Below are 24,004 nucleotides of genomic sequence, written 5' to 3' on the forward strand. Positions count from 1 at the left end.
TTTCGGAATGGTCACTGAGATGCACTGGAAGCCTGAGTATCTTTATGCAGTGCTTGTACACGTCTTTTTAATAAACCAATGTATTAAGCGCGAGTTAATGTTATTTAATATGATTATTGATCTAAGAACCAAACCATCAGTTTATAAAGCACTTCCAGGTGTGTTGGCTCATTGATCCCCGCAGCAAGCCTGTGTGACAGGTAGACCATGGACGACAGTGGTTGAATGACTTGTCCGCGTTGAGAGAGAAAAGCAGAGCCTAGATCTGGAGTAGCTCTCCTTGCTCCAGACTCCTGATTTTTAGGGTAAATACCTCTCTTCTCCAATCTCCTTAGTACTCTTTTGACAAGAGCTCAGTATACTCATACTCGATTGGTCAGCATTTCCTTCATCAGAAATAAGTCTTTTTATTTTGTCATTTCAAATATTAAAAACCTAGAAAGGAAAAAGAGGTTTTTTAACAGATTTCGTTATCTTTCCGAGTTGTATTCATTTCCAATCAGGAATATGTGTAGGATGCAGCTCGTCGAAGTTTTTTACCCCATCGATAATGTCGTCTTTGTTTTACATGTTAAAAGCTGGCCTGGTTACAGGTCAGTCTGGTTTTGAATGTTCCCTCTTAGGGGAAGACGGAATCCATCACGGTGGTGAAGCTCCTGAGCTGCTTCGATGACCTCGTGGCTGCTGGCACAGCCTCTGGGAGAGTTGCAGTTTTTCAACTTGTGTCTTCATTGCCAGGGAGAAATAAACAGGTAAGTACTAATCATTTCAGCATTTCTTAACTTCTTGGCAAATTCCGCATGGATTTTTTGTTTTTAAGATTTTATTTTTCCTTTTTCTCCCAAAGCCCCGCCCCCCCCAGTACATAGTTGTGTATTTTTAGGTGTGGGTCTTTCTAGTTGTGGCATGTGGGATGCCGCCTCAGTATGGCCTGATGAGTGGTGCCATGTCCGCGCCCAGGATTCGAATTGGTGAAACCTTGGGCCACTGAAATGGAGCGCTCGAACCCAACCATTTGGCCATGGGGCCGGCCCCTCCTCATGGATTTTAAAATGAGAAATCCTCATCTGCCTAGAAAATATATGCTCAGAAAAGCTGAACGCTGTGTTCTTTATAATCAGAAAACGTTTTTTTTTACTGGGAAGACACTTGGCAAAAAACACATATGGGTAATTTAAATTTTCCTTAATATTCTCTGCTGTTCTTTGTCAGTTCTGAAGGTAAATAGACGGATGGAACCTTGTGCAGGGTTCTGCATGGAAAGCAAGGTGGAGAAAACCAGTTCCTCCATAAACAGGAGGGCTTGTGACACCTTGTCCACATGGCCCAGCTCACAGTGCTTCTCCTTTCTTTTTTCTTGTGTGTATTTTTATCGTTTATTCATAGCTTCGGAGATTTGATGTCAGCGGTATTCACAAAAATAGCATAACAGCTCTGGCCTGGAGCCCCAATGGAATGAAATTGTTCTCTGGAGATGACAAAGGGAAAATTGTATATTCTTCTCTGGATCTAGACCAGGTAAACTGATTTCCAGAAATTTTTATTTTTTAAAGATTTTATTTTTTTCCTTTTTCTCCCCAAAGCCCCCTGGTACATAGTTGTATATTCTTCGTTGTGGGTCCTTCTAGTTGTGGCATGTGGGACGCTGCCTCAGCGTGGTTTGATGAGCAGTGCCATGTCCACGCCCAAGATTCAAACCAACGAAACACTGGGCCGCCTGCAGCGGAGCCCGCAAACTTAACCACTCGGCCACGGGGCCAGCCCCTGATTTCCAGAAATTTTGTTGGCCTTCTTATATTTGGAGAAATTTATTCATAATTGTATTTTTAGTCAGCTTGTATTCTCGATCATTGTTCCTTTATAATCTCAGTTGTTACTTGTAACATTTTCTGTCAAAGACTTTTCTGTTTTATAAGCCTCTACTTCTGTGACTGAAAAGTTGACCTTTGTTTCTGCTGGAACATTCACTTATTTCGTTCCACTGTTGTCTATTGCTACTACTTGGAAAAGAAGCCACTATCCTTCCTCATTCTTTGAAGGGTGATTCCTTTGTGGGGCTGATGTGAAGCATCTCATAATCTTCACTATGGACAGAGGTCAGTCTTTCAGTGGGTGGAGAGCTTACCCCTAGGCAAACTTTGCCTGTGTGCGGTGGCCTCATGTAGGAGTGGGAGAGGGCAGAGGAGGAGGTTTGGTGGCAGCACGGTGCCCAGGCCCCACCCTCACATTCATTATGTTATGGAATCCTCACAACAGTGGTCGGAGCTATGTGTTCTCATTTCCAATCAATAGATGAGGAAACCAAGGCTTCGAGACATCCAGTCCCTAGCCCAGGATCACAGGCTAATATCTGGCAGAGCTCAGCTCTAAACCGGGGTTTTTACTCCAAGGCCTGCACCTTTTCTACTGCCCATGTGGCTCTGTGCCTGCCTGAGCTTTATCTGTTTTGTCATTCATCTACCCAGCCAGACTGAACTCCTTGGTGGCACAATCCTTTTGTTTTCTTGTTTGTAGCTTTCATTCCTGGCATGTAGTAGGAGTTCAGCAGTTACTAGCCGAGTGAGTTTTAGTCCCTCTGATCCAAGACTGACCTGTCTATTACAAATATTCTCTATCAATAATTCTCAACCTTTTTGGTCTCAGGACCCCTTTACACTCTTAAAAAGAGGACCCCAAAGAGCTTTTGTTTGTATGGGTTATATCTACTGAGTGCACTGTGTTAGAAATTAAAACTGAGAAATTTAAAAATATTTATAAATTTTATTTTAAAATAATAAGCCCATTATACATTAACATAAATAACATATTTTTTGTGAAAATAGCTATTTTCAAAGCAAGTGAGAAGTGTAGCATTGCTTTACGTTTCTGTAAATCTCTGCTGTCTGGCTTGATCGAGGATGGTTGGATTCTGCGCTCAGTCTGCTGCAATACATTGTTTTGGTTGGAGGATAGAAGGAAAATCTGGCCTCACGCAGACATGTCGTTAGAAATGGGAAGAGTTTAAAAACAGGCTTTTCAGAGAATTTTGGACATTCTTTTTAAATCATATCCCCAAATCGACTAATGGTAGTTTTTTTAAAGGTTAGTTACAGTATGGAATCTGAAACCATATGAGTAAAATGTGCGTCCTTGTTACAGTGAAACCCGTCGGTCTCTCTTGCACTTTGAATGGCTCTTTGACCCCTCCCTGCATGATTTTATAACATCATCATTGGTCACTTGGAAAATATTGATCCACTAAGTAATGCAGATCTTCCAAATGTTAACAAGTTTACTTATAATACCAAACAAAGAACCTTTGTTAATATCACCATCATTCTGATCAGAAAAGTCTAGCTATTGGGAATCTGTCACGTTCACAAAGGCGGATACAAGTTTTCAATTCTAATCATCACTTCGAGACTTGAATGTTATCATCAGCAACAAATACTATCACTTGTTTTCCTTGAAGTGACAGGCTTCCTTTGTTCTTTTTGAGAAAAATGTCTGCCAAATACCCAAGTTTGAATAATTACAGTATTTCAAGTAAAAATGGTGTTCTATGAAAAAAGGAGCTGGCTCAGCTCACAGCTCTGACAGTCGCACAAGTGTTTTCCCTTGAGAGGACCAGAGTACTTCAGGTACTTCAGTGTGTGGCAGAAGGGCTGTGTGTGCCCCTCCCGCCCCTGCCATTTGGTCCCACAAATGCAAAGCTGTGTCTACCCCAGGGTCAAGATTTAATGAAATTATAATTTTTCTGCATCAGAGACATTCTGAAGTGAAACTTGTTTTTCCTGCGAGTGTGTGGTGGTGAGTGATAGCATGACTAGTGGAGTTTGGTGCCCTGCTCCATTCAGGTGACTCAAGGTTCCGGCAGCTCTACCCAGCATGGCTTTTATACCATCAGTGCAAATGTCAGCTCAGTGAAAATTGCAGATGACCTAGAATTATAATAAAAATGGTTTTGACCTTGCAGACCCCTTGAAAAGGGTCTTAGAGACCCTCAGGGACTATGGACCACGCTTTGAGGACTGCTTGCTGCTCTGCAGGAAATGTTCTGTTAAGTTTGTTAAGGGTCCACTGTATTTATACTTTCCTGCTGCCACTCCTCCAGGCACAGAGAAAACACTCCTCATGCACCAGCTTAGGAACTGGAGAGAAAATCACATGCAGAAAAACATTGTTCTTAGTTAGCACTCTGATCGTTTTTTCCCCCAGCTTTATTGAGGCTCCAATAATTTTTTTTTTTCCTGAGGAAGGTTTGCCCTGAGCTAACATCTGTGCCAGTCTTCCTCTAGTTTGTATGTGGGTCGCCACCACAGCCTGGCTGCTGATGAGTGGTGTAGGTCTGTGCCCAGGAACTGAACCTGGGCTGCCGAAGTGGCACACACTAAACTTAACCGCTCAGCCATAGGGCTGGCCCTCTGATAATTTTTTTAAAAGACACAAGTATTTCGTGAGATTTGCAAAAAAAGGCATGGGAGATTGCATATTTTTGCAGAAATAAAGTACAAAAAATTTAATTTAATTACAAGCTAAGTCAAAAACTGAAAAGCTACAGTGTGCATAACTGCAAATGTGGGAAGAAAATCTGTCTTAAAAGTGCTCAGTGTTTTTGGGGTAATGGGAATTTCTCTGTCTTGATTGTGTTGGTGGTTACATGACTGTATACTTTTGTCAAAATTTATAGAATTGCATATCTAAAAAGGGTGAATTTTACTATATGTAAATTTTACCAATAAATCTGATCACAGTTCCCTCTTTCCCCCCAAAAAAAGTCTATGATATTGCATCATTTCTTTTTTTTTTTTTTTTGAGGAAGATTAGCCCTGAGCTAACTACTGCCAATCTTCCTCTTTTTGCTGAGTTAGACTGGCCCTGAGCTAACATCCATGCCCATCTTCCTCTATTTTATACGTGGGATGCCTACCACAGGATGGCTTCTGCCAAGGGATGCCATGCCTGCACCTGGGATCTAAACTGGTGAACCCCAGGCTGCTGAGAAGCAGAACGTGTGAACTTAACTGCTGCGCCACCGGGCCAGCCCAACATTTCTTAAATAATTGAAGACACTAGTACAGGAGAGGAGTGAAGCAGATTTTTGTTTTTTGTCTTTTTGAGGAAGATTAGTCCTGAGCTAACTACGCCAGTCCTCCTCTTTTTGCTGGCCCCTGGAGTGAAGCAGAATTTTTTTTTTAAGATTTTATTTTTTCCTTTTTCTCCCCAAAGCCCCCCAGTACATAGTTGTATATTCTTCGATGTGGGTCCTTCTAGTTGTGGCATGTGGGACGCTGCCTCAGCATGGCCTGATGAGCAGTGCCGTGTCCGCACCCAGGATTTGAACCAACGAAACACTGGGCCGCCTGCAGTGGAGCGCGTGAACTTAACCACTCGGCCACAGGGCCAGTCCCTGAAGCAGATTTTTGACGCCAAGGAATTTAGTTTGTGTTAGCAGTAAAATGCCTTCTAGAATTTTACTTTGTTCTTTAATATATTTAATATCATTTTAATTTCTTTCTAACCTGTTTCCTCTGACCCTTTCTGTGGGCAAGGATACAATGTCCCCCAAATTGGTTTGAGCTCTGTGTGGGAGAAGAGTGTAATATGAACTTTGTTATCACAATAATTTTATAGAAAGTCCCATTATGTTGTGTTAGAATAAATATATGCACTGTGCAACATAGTTCTGCTTAGATTTTTATGGATTCTTTGAATATCTACTGAGAACATTTTAAAATAAATTATATGGAATTTTTAAATATTTCTTGTCAAACGATGTCGCCTGAGATAGATGTTAACATTGACTGTTTTCTCATTAGTAAGGATTTTTCCAAATAATTTCACTGCACTGGGTTGATACTGAATCTGACAAGAATTAACACATACATTTTAAGGTATAAATACACCTAATAGCAGGAATTAACAAATAACAGGAAGGGTGCTTCCCAGTCATCGCGGAAGTCGGGTGCTGTGTGCCCACGTTGAGCTGGGTGTAACTGGACTCTCTGACAGGGCATCTGTAACTCCCATTTGGTGCTGGAAGAGCCGTCTTCAATTGTGCAGCTGGACTATAGCCAGAAGGTGCTGCTTGTCTCTACTTTACAAAGAAGTCTGCTTTTTTACACTGAAGAGAAGTCTGTCAAGCAAATTGGAACACAACCAAGGAAAAGGTAAGCTTCCCAAGTGCTCCAGCTGGCTGGTTACAGAAGGGCCTTTTAGTTTTCCTGGGTTTCCTGTTCTCCGTATGCAAGCCCACAGCAGCTCTAAGCCTGGGGTTCCTGGTGGGTCCCCAGCCTGCCCAGGACGCCTTGTCCTTGCGTCAGGCAGGGGAAGAGTGCATCCTCCTGCATGTGCAGGCCACTCTGCCTCGAGTGTCGAGGTCTGGAGAAGCCTCTGGGGTGGTCTGTTCTCTGTCCACTCCTTGTGTGGCCACCCCTCCACCACAGCTCTAGTGAGGGGTCAAGGACGTGGAGCTCTCGCCTCCATCAGCCAGCGTTTGCCGAGCGCCTCTGTCGTCTGTGCACTGTGCAGCCTGTGGCAGGCTTGGGGTAACCAGTAGACAAGGCAGATGTGAGCCTGTGTCGTGGAAACTTCATAAACTCAGCAGACAAGTGGTTACCACTGTGTTACGTGCTACGGAGCACTGTGCAGGGTGCTGCTCGAGTTGAAACAGGCTTCCAGCCCAGCCTGCGGGGGAGGAAAGACTTCCTGAAGGGCTGGGGCTGGAGGGAGCGGTGGAAGTAGTGAAGAGGAGGGTCTGTAAGGGTGAAGGGTTCCAGGCTGAGACATGGTCCCTCTTTTGACCTGATACCTGGAAGAAAAACAGTGAAGGGTAGGCCAAGTCCACCCCTACCAGCCTTGGGGAGCGGGTGGGTGACCTACAGTTCATAGTCCCTGCCCCGCCTGGAAAGCATGCTTGTAGAAAGGACTCTGCATCCATTTGTGTGGGGGTGGAGTAAGTGAGGAGGGGTGGGGGAGGTGGAGTGGGGGAGTTAACCCTTCCTTATCCTGAGAAGAGAAGGAGGGGAACAGGGAGCCAAGACAGGGGGAGGAAGAGAGGATGGGCATCAGTGCCTGCAGGTTGTGGGTTGGGCGACAGGAGTTGGAGGAGTTCCCAGCTCCTACAGAGCACCAGAGGGGCAGGGTGGCAGATGGGCTCGGGGAACACAGCGAGGGTTTGGGTGGCGTTGTGGACAGTGGAGAGCAGGCCGGCTTGGAAACACAGTGGGGTTGGCAGGCCTTGATGAGGGCCCGCTGAGGCTGGCGGTGCTGGTGGTGCCGGGTCACGGGAGGGGGGCGGGTGAGGTCAGATGGGAGGAGCCAGCCTCTGCTCCTGTCTGCGGCCCTTATTCTGTGTCCTGTGCTTTGCAGCAACACAGTGCAAGTTTATTCTCTTTCTGCATGGCAGCCCTTAGTTAGTAGAAGACACTGCCCTGCCTCCCCTTCAGCTTCTATTTTCCATGCTGAATACTCCCTTAATTCCACCAACAATTTGGCCTTTTTATAACAGTAGTCTCCCTCTTGGCCCCTGGAAAAGTCAGCGAATTTGTAGCTTGGGCGTAGTGGCTCTGCAGAACTTGGTCTTGACTTTCCCTCCGGAGTATCCCACTCTTCTCCCTGACCTTTTGTCCTGGGTGGTTGTCAGTGTCTTACGGCATGGTGTCTTTTTGGAAGGAAGGTGGACTGTAAAGAAAGAGATTTAAAAACCAATTACTTTTCACGTGGACCACATACCCTACAGTCTCTCTCTTAAAACCTTGCCTTTTGACCTCTTCTGTGGAAACCTCAGCAACTTTCTGTGAACCTCTTCTGGTGCATTTTCTGTAGTCAGTATTTTTGGCAGCATTGATTAAAAGCGTAGTCTGTACCAGGCACTGTTCCAGGATGCAGACACAAGTGAATGTCTCCCCTTTTTCCAAGGGAGGTGCATTTTATTGAGCCTTAGAGAAATGGGGGATAACAGAATAAATGGAAAGGTTGTTAACCTTCTGTGTCCTGAAGGCTTGTCTGTCTGTTGTGTGCTGTTTGAGACTATAGTTAGAAAAGGGCCCCAGCCGTGTCCACCCCTGGAGGAGGTGCTTCATTCAACTAGTATTTGGTGAGTGCTGGATGGGGCAGCACACAGCGGCACACAGCGAGCAAGGGGGCAGGTCTCTGCCCTCAAGCGAGATCCGTGTGTGGGCGGCAGTAAATGCTGGGAGGAACAATCAGGTGAAGCACTGGAGAGTTGCTGGGCTAGGGGCCGATGCTTCTCTTAGATGGAAGGTCAGGAAGGGCCTCCACGTGAGAAGAGCTGGTGGAAGAGCATTTTGGTCTCAGGGAACAGCAAACACCAAGGCCCCAGATCTGGCTGGGCTTTGGAAAGTTCAAGAAGCCGGAAGGGGGCCGAGGTGGCTGTGGAGAAGTGGGTTGGGTGCACTGGTGTGAAATGAGGTTGGAAAGGAAGGCCCGAGCCATTCTAGGTGCCAGGGGAGCCATGGAAGGGCTTTAGGCAGGAGAATAACAATCTGAGCAACGTTTTAGAGCTCACCCTGGTTCCATGTGGAGACTTAATTGGAGACGGGCAGGAGGGGGCCGCTGCGGAGGTGACTGCAGGAGTGCCAGGAGTGGGCATGGAGGCTGGCCCCTGGGTGTCATCGTGAAGCAGAGAAGGGAGAGGACAGTGAGTGTAGACAACTTTTTGGAGGACTTTTTTGTAGAAGGGAACACGGGACTAGGGGCTGCCTAGAGGGGATGTGTGGTCTGGTGCGAGTTTTCTAAAGATGGACAGTGTGGCAGCACCTTGGGTGGATGGCGTGGGCCAGCAGAGAGGACAAAATGGCGGTGCAGGTCTTTGCATGCATGGAGGCCTCTAGTGGGTGACATCAGAGGCCAGGTTGGGCTGAAGAGGGCTGGGGATGTTCTCTCCATGGGAAGCCGAGCACAGGTACAGGTGGGGAGACTCAGCAGTAGAAGATGAGGTCGTCTTCTGATCAAGTCTGTGAACCTCCTCAGGTGGACAAAACATATATGATACTCCCAGAAGATCTCAGACCCCAGCCATCCCCAAACGCATGTTACAGCTTCGTTCTGCTCTGTGTTTATGTTGTATTATTTTACGTGTCAGAACCTTCTCCATACCTCCCACCACATCTCCTGCAGTCTAGTCGTCAAGGACGTCCTGTGCCGGCAGCACCTGCGTGTTGCAGTCCGTGCTGGCTGTGGAGGTGTGGGGCCTGCACCCAGTCAGAGCCAGCCTCGAGTTCTGGACCTGTGTCACCGTCACGCCTGTTTGATGGCCGTGGGCATTTGGCCGTTGAGATTCTTGTCAAGGCTGCTTTGGCTTATTAGACTTCCATTGTCCCGTTTGGGCTCCCTGTCAGCCCTCAGCATTTCAGGTCTGTGGCTGAGTCGGGGGTTTAGGATGACTTGCACCTGGCTCCAGCTGGTTCTCCCGGTGTGACAGCCTTCCCCTGACCCAGGAGCTACAGGTTCCAGCAGTTCCTTGGAACCACCTGCCAGGACCCTGCTCTGCACCTTCCTTTCCCCGGAATGCCCGTACGCCTTTTCTCAACCTGGTAATAGTCCACTCAGTGTCCAAGCTCTAGCCTTCTGTGCCCAGTCAAAGCATGTGCCCTTGGTCTGTACTCCTCAGGCAGCTCTGTGAGCCTCAGATGTAGCACCTCCCAGCTGCTGTGTAACTGTCCATGCAATGTCCGCTGCAGTGTGCTGTAAGACAGGGCCAGGGTTTATCTTTTATGTTGCCACAGCACCAGACAGTGTCTTACATAGTGTAGGAATTCCCAAAATGTTCATTACAATGACTGCTTTAGTTACCTAAGCTGGGCAAATCAAAATGGAAGTGACAAGAGATTTTTAAGAGGCTCCATAAATAGAAGGAAAACAAATTTAAAAATTGCGTCACCACGTAGAAATTGATCTGACAGGAAAGGCAGGAGGAAGAGGTTATGGGCTGCCCAGCTAGAGTTCCTTTGGCTTTATTTAGAGAACCTTTCCAGAACAAATCCTCCAAAGGCAGTAATTAAACATCATGCTGATTACAGAGTTGTCCATGAAGGATCCACAGTGTCAGAACATTCTTGGTTAGTCTAACAATCTTTGTTTCAAAGCTGAATTTGATACACGATATCCTCTTTGGACCCTATGCAGAGGGATTTAGTTACTGAGGAGCCAGAGGGACCCAGTATGATACCAACGTGCAGAGAGGTGCCCAAACAGCTTTATCTGTGTGACTGTGTGGGATGAGCCGTGGGGACAGCCCCTCAGGGGGTCAAGTGTGTGCAGTGAGGGTGAGGAGGGAGGCACAGCACACTTGAGAACATGCGATGGTGACACGGGCAGAATTCGAGGCAGCTCCCAGCTGTGAGCACCTGCAGCCTGGTGCATGGCAGTCAAGCATTTGTGGGGACTTTCAGTGTCACAGTTATTGCCTTTTGTGCCTTCACATATTACCTTATTTAATCCTCACTTCAGCCTTTGAGGTGGGAATTGCTGCCCCTGGTTTACAAATTAGGAAACTGAGGTCTTGGAAAGGTTACGCACCGCATGGCTATTCAATGGCAGAGCTGAACATCCAGCTGAGGTCTCCATCTGAAGCTGGTACTCTTTCCACTGTTCATAATTAGAGGAACATTTTAGAGAGAGAATCAGCAGGTCTTAGGGTTGAACTGAAACTCTTAAAATTTGAACTCGGGTAGAAGTCTGAGAATTGGCAAAGATGTGGAACCATGAGTATGCATAAATTGCTGATGGCAGTAGAAATTGGTGTAATGACATTGAAAAAAGTTTGAAATTGTCTTCCAAACTTGAATATGCTCTTACTCAACAACCCAGCAATTACCCAACAATCTAACAGTTTCACTTTTGAAATATGCTTATCTTTTTTTTTTTTTTTTTTTAAGGGAGGAAGATTCACCCTAAGCTAACATCTGTTGCCAATCTTCCTCTTTTTCTTTGCTTGGAGAAAGATTAGCCCTAAGCCCACATCTGTACCACTCTTCCTCTACTTTGTATGTAGGATGTCTCCCCAGCTTGGCTGATGAGTGGAGTGGGTCCACACCCGGGATCTGAACCTGCGAACCCTCAGCCACTGAAGCAGAGAGCCCGGAACTTTAACCACCAACACCACTTTAATTATGACATGTGTGTGGTGGTTACACACTTCTGAGGGTGTTGTAGGAAGTGTTGACAGTGCCCTTGTGCCCTGTGGGCACAGGGATGATAGTGTGGTTCAATTAACAACAAAAAAGCTGTAGAAGAGGGTTTGAAAATAAATCAGTCTTGTTTAGGCTCAGCCAAAAAATTTTGTTATAGTTAATATCAGAAGTTGACAACAATATCATGTTAAGTCATTCCGTGCTTGGTTTTTTCTTTTTCTTTCTTTTCTTCCTCTAATTTCAGCACTGGCAAATTTGGGGCTTGTTTTATACCAGGACTTTGTAAGCAAAGTGATCTAACCCTATATGCATCACGGCCTGGGCTCCGGCTATGGAAGGCTGACATCCATGGGACTGTTCAAGCCACATTTATCTTAAAGGATGTCTTTACTGGAGGAGTCAAGCCTTTCGAACTGTACCCGCGTCTGGAGTCCTCTGACAGGGGCAGTTGCAGCTTACCCGAGAAACACCTGGGCCTTGTTTCATGTTTCTTTCAAGAAGGCTGGGTCTTGAGCTGGAATGAATATAGTATCTACCTTCTAGACACCATCAACCAGGTGAGTGAAGTGGTTGTACCACATCTTTGGTTTCTACAGTGAGGAGAATGTTTACGGACTCTTCTGCTCAGTTCTCTCGGGGTGATCGAAGGAACAGTATTGATTCTGATGCTTCACTTTCTCCATTGGGCTGCTCAAGGAAATCAAATGAAGCTTTGGTTATTTTTGTAGATTTGAAAAAATATTTGGTTTAAATCTTCATAGTCCTTTCCCCTGCCAGGAAATTATGTGGGGTTTTTTTGTATTTAAGCACAAAATTAAACTTGTTCTTTGTAGTCTGTTTGGGTCATGTTTTTTCTGACCAAATTAGTGTGAGCGTAATAGATGAAAACTCAAACATGATGGAAACCGTGACCCAGGGAGTTGCTCCCCAAGGCCCACCCAGGATGGCGCTGCGCGGCACTGGGGTCTCTGTTTTTTTCCCTGGTTTCCACCACCCAAATGGAGCCACGTTATTTTGCCATTTGTTTTTCTTCCACTCAATGATGTATGTTGGACAGCTTTCCAGCATCATTAAATCATGGTAGGAGACAACTTCTGCTTCTAATAATCAGAGTGATAGCAGATGACTACCATGAGAGTCTGGTACAGCTTCAGCTTCTCGCTGTCTCGGGAGTGAGCTTTGCTTTTTGGTACATAACCTCCTCGCCTCCCATCCCCACCCCCACTCCCTTCTGGAGGCTAGCAGCCCTCTGACAGACACCCTTTTCTTTCCTAAGCAGAGCTTCATTGCAGACATTAAAGGGCTTTCTGATTTGGTGTGTGTCACCAGAAAGTGAGATTCATCTGCACCTCTTTGAAGCCTTCTTAACTATTATTATCAGCCGTGCCTGGTCATACTGGTTTCGTAGAAAGAAAACTGACCCGAAAAGGCAGAGCCAGGCTAGACCTTCTTCTTCCTGGAAGATTCTCACCTGCTTCTGCCTCTCACCAGAGTCTCCCGTTGCCCCCCCTGGCCTCCTCACCTGGAACATGGGGTGGAGTCGGGTGGTCACCAAGGTGCCTTTTAGCTCTCTGTTTCTTAAGGAACATTTTGAAAGACGTTTTTGTATTCTTCCCCAATTACAGAGAATTTAACTTGTCTTTTTTCTCTGGGTACTCTTTGAACTTAATGCACATTTATTAATTAGTGGGGTCAAGCTACTTTGTAATTGTATATCAGTCCCTCTCTTCTGAGCACTTACCCAGGGCTTTCTTCAGTAGTTATAATTAACTTCATTTTATAGGTGGAGAAATGGAGACAGAGGGGCTGCCCATGAGCAGACGTTGAGGCCGCCGTCAGAGTCTGAACAGGGCAACACAATTGGCAGCTTTCAAACTAATGTCATGTTTCTGGCTGTTCATCAGAATTGTTTAAGAGTTAACAAAGAACTTAGTCCCTTCTTCTCTTCTATAGTGAACCGGTCTCTTATTTGCACTGTTGACTGAAAAGCAAGAATTTTTTAAAAATCAGTGTGGGCTTAGGATGTCCTGTGTTTTGGTTGCTGTCTGCTTTCAGATGACGTTAAGGGAATCCTCAGTCCCTTCATTTGCTCCTTCAAAACCAGGAGTTGCAGTGCACACTAGTCTCTCCCGCAGGAGTACACACAGTGGGGGATCTAGACCTGTCGGCATGTTATTCCAGCCTAGGGGTGACGTGCCAAACAGGGGTTTGTATACAGTGCTGTGAGCTATGAGGAGTCCTGGGCATCGCCAAGGAGGGCGAGCTCATCAGGGGACACTTCCCAAGGAGGTGGCATCCAAATCAATTTGGAAGTCTCCCAGCGAGCAAGGGACAGGAAAAGAATTCAAGCAGCGGGCATGACATCACAGAGGAACAGGGCTGGGGTTTGGACTGGTCATTCGATGCAGCTGGAGCACAGAGGAAGGCAGTGGTGTGAGGCTAACCGGCAGGTCCTACAAGGGAGTATGAGCTCCATCCACAGGGAGTGGGGAGCAGGGGGGGCCATGGTGCAGAGAGTGGCCTGGGTTGGGGGGAACTGCTTGCTCAGTCGTGTAAATTTACTGGCAAATCGTTGGACTCCCAAGTCACATATCTGTCAGATATTACCTAACTTTGGATTGACTTACTCTAACAAGTTTCAGAAAGTTGTCAAAACAAAGTGCAATTGTCATTGGACTCCTTTGGGTTCCTGCACATGTGTGTATGTGTTTAACTTACTACTGTTGCCTCATTTTGTGGGTTTTTTTTTGGACAGGCCACAATTGCTGGTTTGGAAGGATCCGGTGATATCGTGTCTGTTTCCTGCACAGAAAATGAAATATTTTTCTTAAAGGGAGATAGGAACATTATAAGAATTTCAAGCAGGCCTGAAGGACTAGCGTCAATAGGTTTGTATCTGTTATAAAATGTACTCTATGTATGTAATTGCAATTTATAATTTATAAAACTTATCATTATTTTGCTAAATGATTGTAACTTTATCTAAACAAGAAGATATATGGAGAATTTCTTGTGATTCTTAAAATGTTGTTTACGATAATTTTCTTGAAGGTTACCTTCTTTAAGGCTTACGTCAGGCAGGGTCTCACATTGGTAGAGTTGCTTCCGGGGTCTGGAGGGTGCAGAGGTTGGGTGAGTAGGAGGGAGGACTCAGCACCCTCTTGACTGATCTCTGACACTCTGGGACAGCGTGGGGGATTAATGCCTCAAGAGACATAGATTCGCGTAAGATTTTGGAACATTTAAATCTGTCATCTGTGATGTATCTTTTACCCTTAACGTAGTTCTTCCTTGTAGTATTGATTATTCTCTGTGCTTTTGACATTGTTTTGTAATTTATGTAAACCCCAATTCTCATGAGCAAAGAATCTTCATATGTATTCTCGTGCACACACCCACAGTACTTTATATATTTGAGGCACATGAGTGAACTTGTTCCTGATGGTGACAACAACGGCTGTGTGGGCCCCTCCCACACTGTCTCTCCCCGCATCCCTCTCCCCCTCCTCGTGTCACTAACTTTGTGCTCACTATGTTCTAGAGACATGATCTTATAAAATCTTTAGAACAACCCTTTATGGAAGGTACTGATCCTATAGATGAGGAAACAGGCTTAGCATGGTGCAGTGACTCGCCCACAGACACAACCGCTGCAATGCTTCTGTCTGGCCCCAGAGCCCCTGCATTTGTGTGGCCTCTGAAGTTCACAGAGCAGTTTCACAGGTGTCCTGTTTGACTCTTGTGACAAAGCTATGGGAAACATGAACGTGACCTGTGGGTCTCCCTGCCACCGCCTTTCCCCATCTAGGCTGCTTTCCTCCCTGGGGTTGGAGTGGCCTTGTCCCTTCCTTGCTCACTGTGCTCCTGTGGCCACCATTTATGAGGCGTTGTGCAGGGCTCCTCCAGTCCACTGCTGCCAGCTGCCCTGTCTCAGCTCTCATTTCACCCACTCGCCCCAGTGCACTAGACGTGTCCAGACACCACACGTGTGGCTGCTCCCACACGTGGCCTGCCTTTGTCGGGGCGGTGCCCACTGCCCCCGTGCCTCCCTCCTCCTTTGCAACCCTTCCCACTCATCATTCAAGACCCAATTCAGGTATCACTGCATTTTTGATACTTTTCCCCGAGTCCCTTAGTTAAGTCAGTCTCTCCTTCTCTTCACTGAGTTCCTGGGGGCCTTTTTTCCTACTGCTATTTTGACTGCAGAGTCATTTTCTTACCATTTACCTTATCCTCACAGAAGAATACATTTTTTGGTTTCAAGGATCTTGTGACTCACCTGTGTGACCCCAGCAGCGTGTGGTCTGTAGAAGACCCTCAGTACGAGTTTGTTAATCACTGGCAGCCTCGTCTTACAGATTGGGAAACTGAGGATGGGGTAGTGAGTGACACACCCCAAATCACCATTCAGATTTCTGCTCCAGCTGATACTTCTGCCTCAGTAAATTAGTCACAAGGGAACCCTTTGCCATAGCTGTTAGCACACTCCTAGTTCCCTGGGGTCTCCTGGCCACGGGGGCATCTTCACTATGTCTACTCTGATCAGCGTTAGCTAGTGTCTGAGTAACTGCAGGAAAGGGAGCAGGGATCCTGGACAGGAAACCTCAGGCCCGCTGAGAGCTGGGACTGAGGCAGAGAAGGGGAGTACCCTGCCCTTGAGCACAGGGCAGAGCGCTAGCCGCTGGACACCCATGCTGATCCGCAGACACGGCTGCATGAGACTCACTATGGCTTTTTGTCTTTTTGTAATGTTAGAATACAAAGTGTAGCTAACAGGAAAATATAAAAAAGACTCATATTAGCCAGATTTTTAGCACTTGAAATGATAAATATGTAATAAGAGCTGTCTTGATCCAAAATTTATAATCTCTTAAGAGATGGAGAGAAAAAGGAGTGAATTACCTCTTAAGTCACAGAGGGCAAGTTGGGATGAATATCATTCCAAAATCGTAATTTTTATAGAAAGGGAATAAGCTCTGACTCTTGCGTTTATGAGCGGGGGCCTTACCAGTGTCATCAAGGGGCACTGCAGCTTACGGAAGAGAACTGACATGGAGCCACAAGGCTCGGCTCCAGACCACGGCTGTCTGGTAGAACTTTCTGCAGTGATGAAAATGCTCTGTATCTGCACTGTCCGGGAGGTGGCCACTGTCCACGGGTGGCTGCTGAGTGCTCGAAATGTGGCGAGTACAACTGAGGAACTGAATTTTAAATTGTGTTTCATTGTAATTCATCTGAATTTAAATAGCTACATGGTTAGTGGCTACAGTATTGGACAGCGCACCTCTAGACCGAGATCTGCCATTAGCTTGTATAGTCTTCGACAAGTCCCTTCTCTGCCCTGGGATTCACTCAGAGCAGAGTCCTGCTCTTCTGGGTCCCTGTGTGTGCTCCAGAGCCTACAGTCTGCCCCTGACCACCCCTAGGAGAGAGCAGGAATTCCCGCCTTCCGTCTCTCAGCACCTAGAACGGTGTCTGGCACACAGTAGGTACCAGTAACAAAAGGATGGCCGAATGGATCAAAAGGGTCTACAGTCTTGTGTTGAGGGCACTGTGGCTGGAACCATTCTGGCCCTGGTGACCTTCTGGTGTCATATTGAGAGAAAGACGAGCCCATGGAGACAGAGCGCGGGACTCAGCATTCCCCTGCGCCGTCCACAGTCTGCTTTCTGCTTGCATCGGGCGCTGACTGCTTCAGTGAGCTTCTCTGTCTGGAGTTTGTTCTAGTGAAAAATTACCTTTCCTTCCTTGAATTTCAAAAATTTAATTATAGGAACACATACATTTTTCTTTTTTCTTTCTTTCTTTTTTATTTTTTATTGAGTTAACGATAGGTTACAATCTTGTGAAATTTCAGTTGTACATTATTGTCTGTCAGTCGTGTTGTAGGTGCACCCCTTCACCCTTTGTGCCCACCCCCCACCCCACCTTTCCCCTGGTAGCCACTAATCTGTTCTCTTTGTCCACATGTTTAAATTCCTCACGTGAGTGGAGTCATACAGAGATTGTCCTTCTCTATCTGGCTTATTTCACTTAACATAATTCCCTCAAGGTCCATCCATGTTGTTGCAAATGGGACGATTTTCTTCTTTTTTATGGCTCAGGAACACATACCTTTTTCAAATGCCCTTTGAGTAATACTAAAATATATTCAAGGTGTAGGATAAATAGGAGATGTCACTAAGCCCTTTTTTATTAGGCATCTCTCCTTTATAAATTATTTGTGAACTGAAGTGAGAAATACTCTATGCTTAGTGGTAGTCCCTTACTCTTGAGTTATTTGAAAAGACAGCTGTGGTGAATTATTTTACTGAGCTTCCTGGAGAACAAAAAACCATTTGTTGAACTCTTTTGTGTAATTCTCTTAGTTCTGCCAGTTTCTCTGAATTTAGCAGGCTGGTAGTTAAGGGCCAGCACATCTGAACAAGAGCATGTCCACTTTCTCTTGGATAATCAGTAGTAAAACCGAGTTCTTCTTTCTCAGTGCGAGACGCTCTGGAGACATCAGGATGTACAGAGCAAGTCCATGTGCAGCGTGTGGAGAAACCATCGGGAGCCGCAGTTTCTGAGACGAGGCTCAGAGGCTCTTCCGCGGCCAGTTCCATGGCCAGCGAGCCGAGGAGCAGGAGCAGCTCACTCAACTCCACTGACAGTGGCTCCGGGCTCCAGGCAGCCCCAGAGCTGGGCAAGGGCAGCCAGCCCACCTCACAGAGATTCAGTGTGATTAGCTCGGAAGACTTTGACCAGGAGCTTGTTGTGCAGCCTCTCAAAGTGAAAAAGAAGAAGAGGAAGAAGAAGACGACAGGTACCGTCTGCAGCAAGTGCCACCGACTCCTTCTGCTCACGTGGGGTCAGTTTTACCAAACTTGTTGGGAGTGCTGCTTCTCACTGAATGAGCACTTGCCTATTCATTGAAAAGCAGAGGAGGTCTTCAGAAAACACGTGTGTTCCTCCCGCAGAGGAGTTCTACTGTGAACTATTTTATACCTTATACATGCACATGTAAACATCTGTGTAAGGTTTAAATAATAGTATAACATACACCTGTGTACTTACTGCCCTGCTTAACGAGTCTGGGTTTTATACTTTTCAATTTATAAATAGAAATGTTGGTTTATTCACATACACCATTTATTAGACCAGAGATTCTATGAATCTGGATGGGAAGTCATAGAAGTAGAAGGTTTACACTGGTATCTGGATGGATCATGAGATTTAACAGTGAATTTTTTTTAACTTTTTACTCCTTGATGCCTATTAAGCCTCTCTAACTAAAGATCACTACAGTATTAAAGGACAATGTTATCAGAGTCCTAAGCTTTTTAATAATTTGTTTTTTTTTAAGATTTTACTTTTCGTTTTTCTCCCCAAAGCCCCCCCGGTACATAGTTGTATATTTTCAGTTGTGGGTCCTTCTAGTTGTGGCATGTGGGACGCTGCCTCAGCATGGCTTGATGTGCGGGGCCATGTCCGCACCCAGGATTCGAACTGGCGAAATCTTGGGCCGCCGAAGTGGAGCACGCAAACTTAACCACTCGGCCATGGTGCTGGCCCCTTTTAATACTTTTTAAAAATTGGTCTATGATCCATTTGTTCCTTTGTTTTTCTTAGTTAACATTTCTGGAGTGAGGCCTCAGCGCCCATTGGTGTGTATGATATTTGCATCCATTAAAAACATCCCTGCATTGGGATGATTTGTACTTAAGAGATTTATTTATTCTTCACCAATTAAAAATGCTTCATTTAAAATGTATTTTTTCTTAAGCAAAAATTTTGCTTTGTAATTAATGTCTTCCTCTTTATATAGACTCATACCTCATCTTAAGCATTCTTATTTTAAATTAGAAGGCGGAAGCAGGAGCACCTGCCACAGTTCCCTTGAATCGACTCCCTGCTGTGAGTTTCCTGGTGACAGTCCCCAGTCCTTGAATGCAGACCTGCTGTCCATGACCTCAAGTTTGGGCAGCATCATGGATCGGTTAAGCACAGAGTCTCCTGACCAGGAGAGCAACCTCATTGGAGAGGTGAATGGTGTCCTGCAAGAAAATCATGACCCTGAAGCATTTAGTGTCCTGGAGGTGGCTGAACCAGTCCCTGACTTACTGAAGGAAGAAAATGACAGTAGAACTGAAATCCCACAATGTAACCAAGCAGGCGAGATGGAGCCGCACAATGGAGTGTTGAGTTCACTGTTGCAACCCAGGGAAGATGTGGAAGGAAGTGATGTCACAGAACTCGAAGAGGAGCCTTGTCCTGGGCACGATGGACAGAGTAGCAGACAGTTACCCTGCCGAGAACAGTACAGCTCTGCTGAGGCCCAGCAGGTGGGAGACATGGAGCCTGATGACCCCCAAAGCACTTTTTCTGAAGCCCCCATCCTGGCCTCACCCCCAGTGCCTTCCAGCCTCAGCTGGGCCCCTAGTGCTGAGGAGTGGCTGCTGGGGACCAGAGCTGACGAAGGCAGCCCTGAGGAGCTCAGCGAAGAGCAGGGCTTCCTAACACATGCAGAGGCCCCTGACCACCTCAGCTCAAATCCCTGGCATGCTGTCATTGCTGATGACACAGGCCAGAGGGTGATGGCCACTTCTGAATGTGACTTGGGGGAGGTAGGAGGACGACTCACTCCCCCAGTCTCTACTTTGGCAGCCAGCGTCCATGAGCCTCGCCTTGAGCAGCCTTCACGGGACCAGGTGTTGACGTCCAGTGACGAGGAGGACATCTACGCACACGGACTGCCCTCTTCATGCTCGGAGACAAGTGTGACAGAGCTCAGAAGTAGTCGCTCCCTGCAGGACCTAAACCAGCCAGGCACAGATGACACTGGGCTGCTGAAGTCAGATCAGGTATGTGGGCGTCTTTCTTGAAGGAAATCACTGGCAAACAGATTATTTGCCTTTTTATGGAAAGAAATTCTATTCCTATGCGAAACCCATAGGCCATATGTTTTGAAGTCTGGGTTTGGGGAGGATCCGAACCTGTGAACCCAGGCTGCCGAAGTGGAGCACACCGAACTTAACCACTATGCCGCAGGGCTGGTCCCTAGCTTTGATTTTTTTAAAGAATCCTGGCAACTCAACCTTAGTCTACAAAATTCAGGCAGGCAGAGTGTCTTGGACACATTTCCATCACCACATGGTGTGCCACGTGTCCGATGACTGGAACAGTGCTTGAAAAAAATCTAGTGAAAAAATAAAGATAGTGGTAGTGCTGCTTCTCCTAATGCATCTCTAATGCTTGGATGTACACAACATCGATTTGCCTGCAAGTATTCAAGAACACTCCTCTTTGTGTAAAGTGAGGTATACCTCTAGAATAAAACTAGATCCTTTTAATGGAAGGACTTCATTAGGAAGATGTTACAATATGACCAAGTGTTTTCTGGGGGTGTTTTGGGGTCTTTATGGGAGGACAACAGCTTCCATTTCAGAATGCTTCTTAGAGCGTGGTCCAGAGATAGCAGGGGCAGGTCCCTGCATGGCTTCTCTAAGATCCTTTCAGCTCTATGACGTTCATGATCTCCTGCGTGCCTTTCTTGTTGACAGCGGTACAACAAATGTAGCTGTGTCCCCTGCCACAGAACTCACCAGGCTCTGTCCTTGTTAGTTTGCAGAAAGCTGGATGGGCTACTCTGGTCCCGGCTACGGCATACTCAGCCTGGCGGTCTCCGAGAAATACATTTGGTGCCTGGACTACAAAGGTGGCCTGTTCTGCAGTGCGCTGCCTGGCGCTGGGCTGCGCTGGCAGAAGTTTGAAGATGCCGTCCAGCAGGTGGCAGTCTCACCCTCAGGTTCGCCTCCCCGACTCCCTGCCTCCTACCCCAGTGTAGACATCTTGGCTCACAGCAGCCCTGTGGCAACTCCATCCATTCAACAGATTTGCCTTTTCCAGCAGGTTGGAGAAGCAAAGAACATGAACTATTTCAGTTGACATCAGTTAACAAATTGTGTAAATGGATGTTCAGTTTGAGTTGTTGGTTTTTTATTAATTGCAGTGGTAACATGTGAACATATTTTTGTAAGCTATACAAATAGCTTGAATTTTGAGGGTTTTTATTTTTGAGAGATATTAATGTACTAACTCCTTATAAAACTAAAATGTGTTTCTATATTTCTTATGTTGCTTTAAGGCAACTGAATTAACAAAGATAGGCCCGTGGATATTTTGGATATGTTCAGATTACTTGGTTCCTTTTTAGAAACTGTTTTTTAATGAGCTATATGTCTGCTTTGAGTGAATAATCTACTCCCTGACTGTAAAAAGAAAATGGTCCTCGTCTGTGACCATTTGGATGGCCCATGAGGATATTCATTCTTTCATGCCACAGTTAGGCCATTTTTAGTGAATTGTAGCAGACATTTCCTGAACGAGGTTCTGCCAGGCTGCAATACCTCCCTTGTCTGTATGGGGTCACTTGCTCGTCTGTTTGTCATACTGTCGGCCGCTTTTCCTGTTTGGAGGGGTGGGTAGGTAGAACAGAAGAATTTATGTGTTTTTGCCTTGTAGTAACTGTTTTGTTGTTAGGACACTGGAATAGAAGTCAGACAAAACTGAGACTGTGGCCGCAGCCTGGTCCCCTGTGGCTGCTGTGCTTTGAGATGGCTTCCCTCAGCTCTCCCAGTCTCTGTCACTTTTTGAAATACTGGTTTGTTCAGGGTTGCTTTGTTTTATCTCTTTGTTTGTTTGAAAACTATTTTTCCCTACCGGCTGACTGAGATAGTAACTTCCCCACTTAACTGGCATTATATAATTGTGCATTTTAATTCTTTTTTGCCATTTACCTTTGGGTTCATCTCCCCAGCCATTTAGAAACTTTGGTTCTTTCCTGATTATATTAATTGCTTTGTGTTTCCCAACCAGTCAGTCCCTTGTTGTGCTGGTTGAACTCTGTCACCACAGATTGGAGATCTCGGCTGAGATGGCCTTGAGGGCCATGTGTTCGGTGGGCACCTGAGCCCCTGTGCCCCAGGGCATTCAGGGTTGGGCAGCAGCTTGGCCGTCTGTTTTGCTTTTCCTCTCTTCCTTCAGCCCCTCATGCAGATCCCCTGGTCCAGCTGTCTGTGCTCTTGGTGACTCTGGTGGTTTCTTACACTTGGCCACCTGGCCTGTGCCACACCCTCCATCTGCACAGAGTGCCTTCCTGTCTCCCTTCCTCCTTCCCTCCCCTTCTTCATCTCTCTTTATCAGAATCCCTTTCTCAGTGAAAAAAGGACCGCCCAGCTCAAGTGCTACTTTTTCATGCATCTTATCCATTTTGCTGGTCCAGGAGGGACCCGCTCCCTTTGAGTCCTGGTGGGACTTTTCGGCCTCTCTTAGGACACTAATTGGACTTCGTGATGTTAACTTGGGTGCTCATCTCGGCAGACCTAGCAGTGTCGGCACTGCTCCTGTTCCTTGCCACAATGCCTGTGACATGTCCAACTCTGAGTGCTGTGTCGTTGATACGTCCTCACGTCCATTCTTGCTCGCAGCCCTGTAGGGGAGAGATGGTACCCAGTTCACAGATGAGGAAATGAGGGTTGGAGACGTGAAGTGATACACAGCTGGTGGGTGGTGGCCGAGGGTTCAAACCTTGTTGCTGTGGGCTCTTTCCCAGTTGGGGTAGAAGCAAAGGGTGAGGGGGTTTTAGAAATTTCTCTCCCCCACAGCACCCAGAATGAATTTTCTTGTGTAACTAGTTCTCAATATTTATTGGACAGTGAGTAGAATGTTCATTTCCACAGGAGCCCTTCTCTGGAAGATTGAACAGAAATCTAACCGAGCTTTCGCTTGTGGAAAAGTGACTATCAAGGGGAGGCGGCACTGGTACGAAGCTCTGCCGCAGGCCGTGTTTGTGGCCCTGAGCGATGACACAGCCTGGATCATCAGGACAAATGGAGATCTGTACCTGCAGACAGGTAACTGAAGGTGGTGCTCAGGTGCCCTCGGTTCTGGTATAACTGCTTCTCACTGTCCCTTGCTTTGTTAGTGACACACTTAGAACAATCATAATGACTAAGAGGCTGAAAATCAATTTAAATTAAAACACTTGTAGAAAGAGTATTTGCCATTGGAATATATTAGCAGTTTCCTGCTACCGACTCAAAGTCAACCCGAAACAAAATTAGGGCAAGAATTAATAAGATTATTTATTGAGGTACAAAAACAGGATCTTGTTCTCCTTATGGCTAACATTGCCCATCACTTATTTTGCAATATCTGATCTCAAGAGGAAAGAATAACTGAGAAATGGCATTAAAATCATTTTTTCCTGTAGCTTATGGCTCGATTTTTTAAGCCAGATCAAAGGCCTGCCTCTATACACTTAGTTACGCATGGGTCAGGAAAAAACTGGAAGTAATTTTTGCTCTAAATAGCAGTTCACCTTGTCTTAGGAAACTGTCCTGAGGGGAACCTTTAGCTGCTGGAAGAGACACAGTGGGACTTGCTTATTAAAAATAAACTGTAATGAGAGTCAGTCTTTATGTACTGTCAGCAAAATAGGATATGAGTTTCCAAAAGCAATGTGATTTATCAGTATCTGGAAGGATTATTGGGCAGGAACTCTTTTTTGGTTGTCAAGAGGCCATATTGGATTTGTGTAAAGATCAATCTTCTAATCATTTAATATTGCTGATTCCGAGAGAATGTTTTCATCTCTGTTATGAACTGTCAGCTAGGGATGTCTCACTGAGATTGAAAACCCTTGCACATCTGGCTCCCTCTCAGATGTGGGAGAGCTGGTGTGTCCTGGAAGCTCCTGCCTGGGCCCTGGGGGGCAGTGTGCCAGCTTCTGGGTCATGTGCCAGCCCTGGTCTCTCCAGCCCAGTTCCTCTGTCTCCTTTCAAGTGAAAACAGCCCCAGAAAGGCGTGCGCACACCCGTCTTCCAGGG

General features: G+C 46.1%; 1 protein-coding gene across 9 annotated transcripts in view; it reads left to right on the top strand.

The window, feature by feature from the left end:
- Window positions 1-24,004, top strand: part of TECPR2 (tectonin beta-propeller repeat containing 2) — a 101,700-nt gene that overhangs the window by 27,264 nt on the left and 50,432 nt on the right. For 5 of the 9 annotated variants that reach the window (XR_011504807.1, XR_011504809.1, XM_070514342.1 and 2 more), the window contains exons 3-11: window positions 624-752; window positions 1,387-1,518; window positions 5,992-6,149; window positions 11,380-11,692; window positions 13,891-14,023; window positions 17,620-17,985; window positions 18,981-19,978; window positions 20,739-20,922; window positions 22,856-23,029. Coding sequence is in view for 6 of the 9 variants with exons in the window: in XM_070514342.1 (XP_070370443.1) it covers window positions 624-752; window positions 1,387-1,518; window positions 5,992-6,149; window positions 11,380-11,692; window positions 13,891-14,023; window positions 17,620-17,985; window positions 18,981-19,978; window positions 20,739-20,922; window positions 22,856-23,029 (2,587 nt within the window). In the remaining 3 variants the exon portion in view is untranslated. Of the gene's footprint in view, window positions 1-578; window positions 753-1,386; window positions 1,519-5,991; window positions 6,150-11,379; window positions 11,693-13,890; window positions 14,024-17,619; window positions 17,986-18,980; window positions 19,979-20,738; window positions 20,923-22,855; window positions 23,030-24,004 lie in introns of all 9 variants that reach the window. The other 4 variants (XR_011504808.1, XM_070514344.1, XM_070514348.1 and 1 more) reach the window with 3 other exon arrangements.

This window comes from Equus asinus, chromosome 7 (genome assembly GCF_041296235.1).
Source record: "Equus asinus isolate D_3611 breed Donkey chromosome 7, EquAss-T2T_v2, whole genome shotgun sequence".
Lineage (NCBI taxonomy): Eukaryota > Metazoa > Chordata > Mammalia > Perissodactyla > Equidae > Equus > Equus asinus.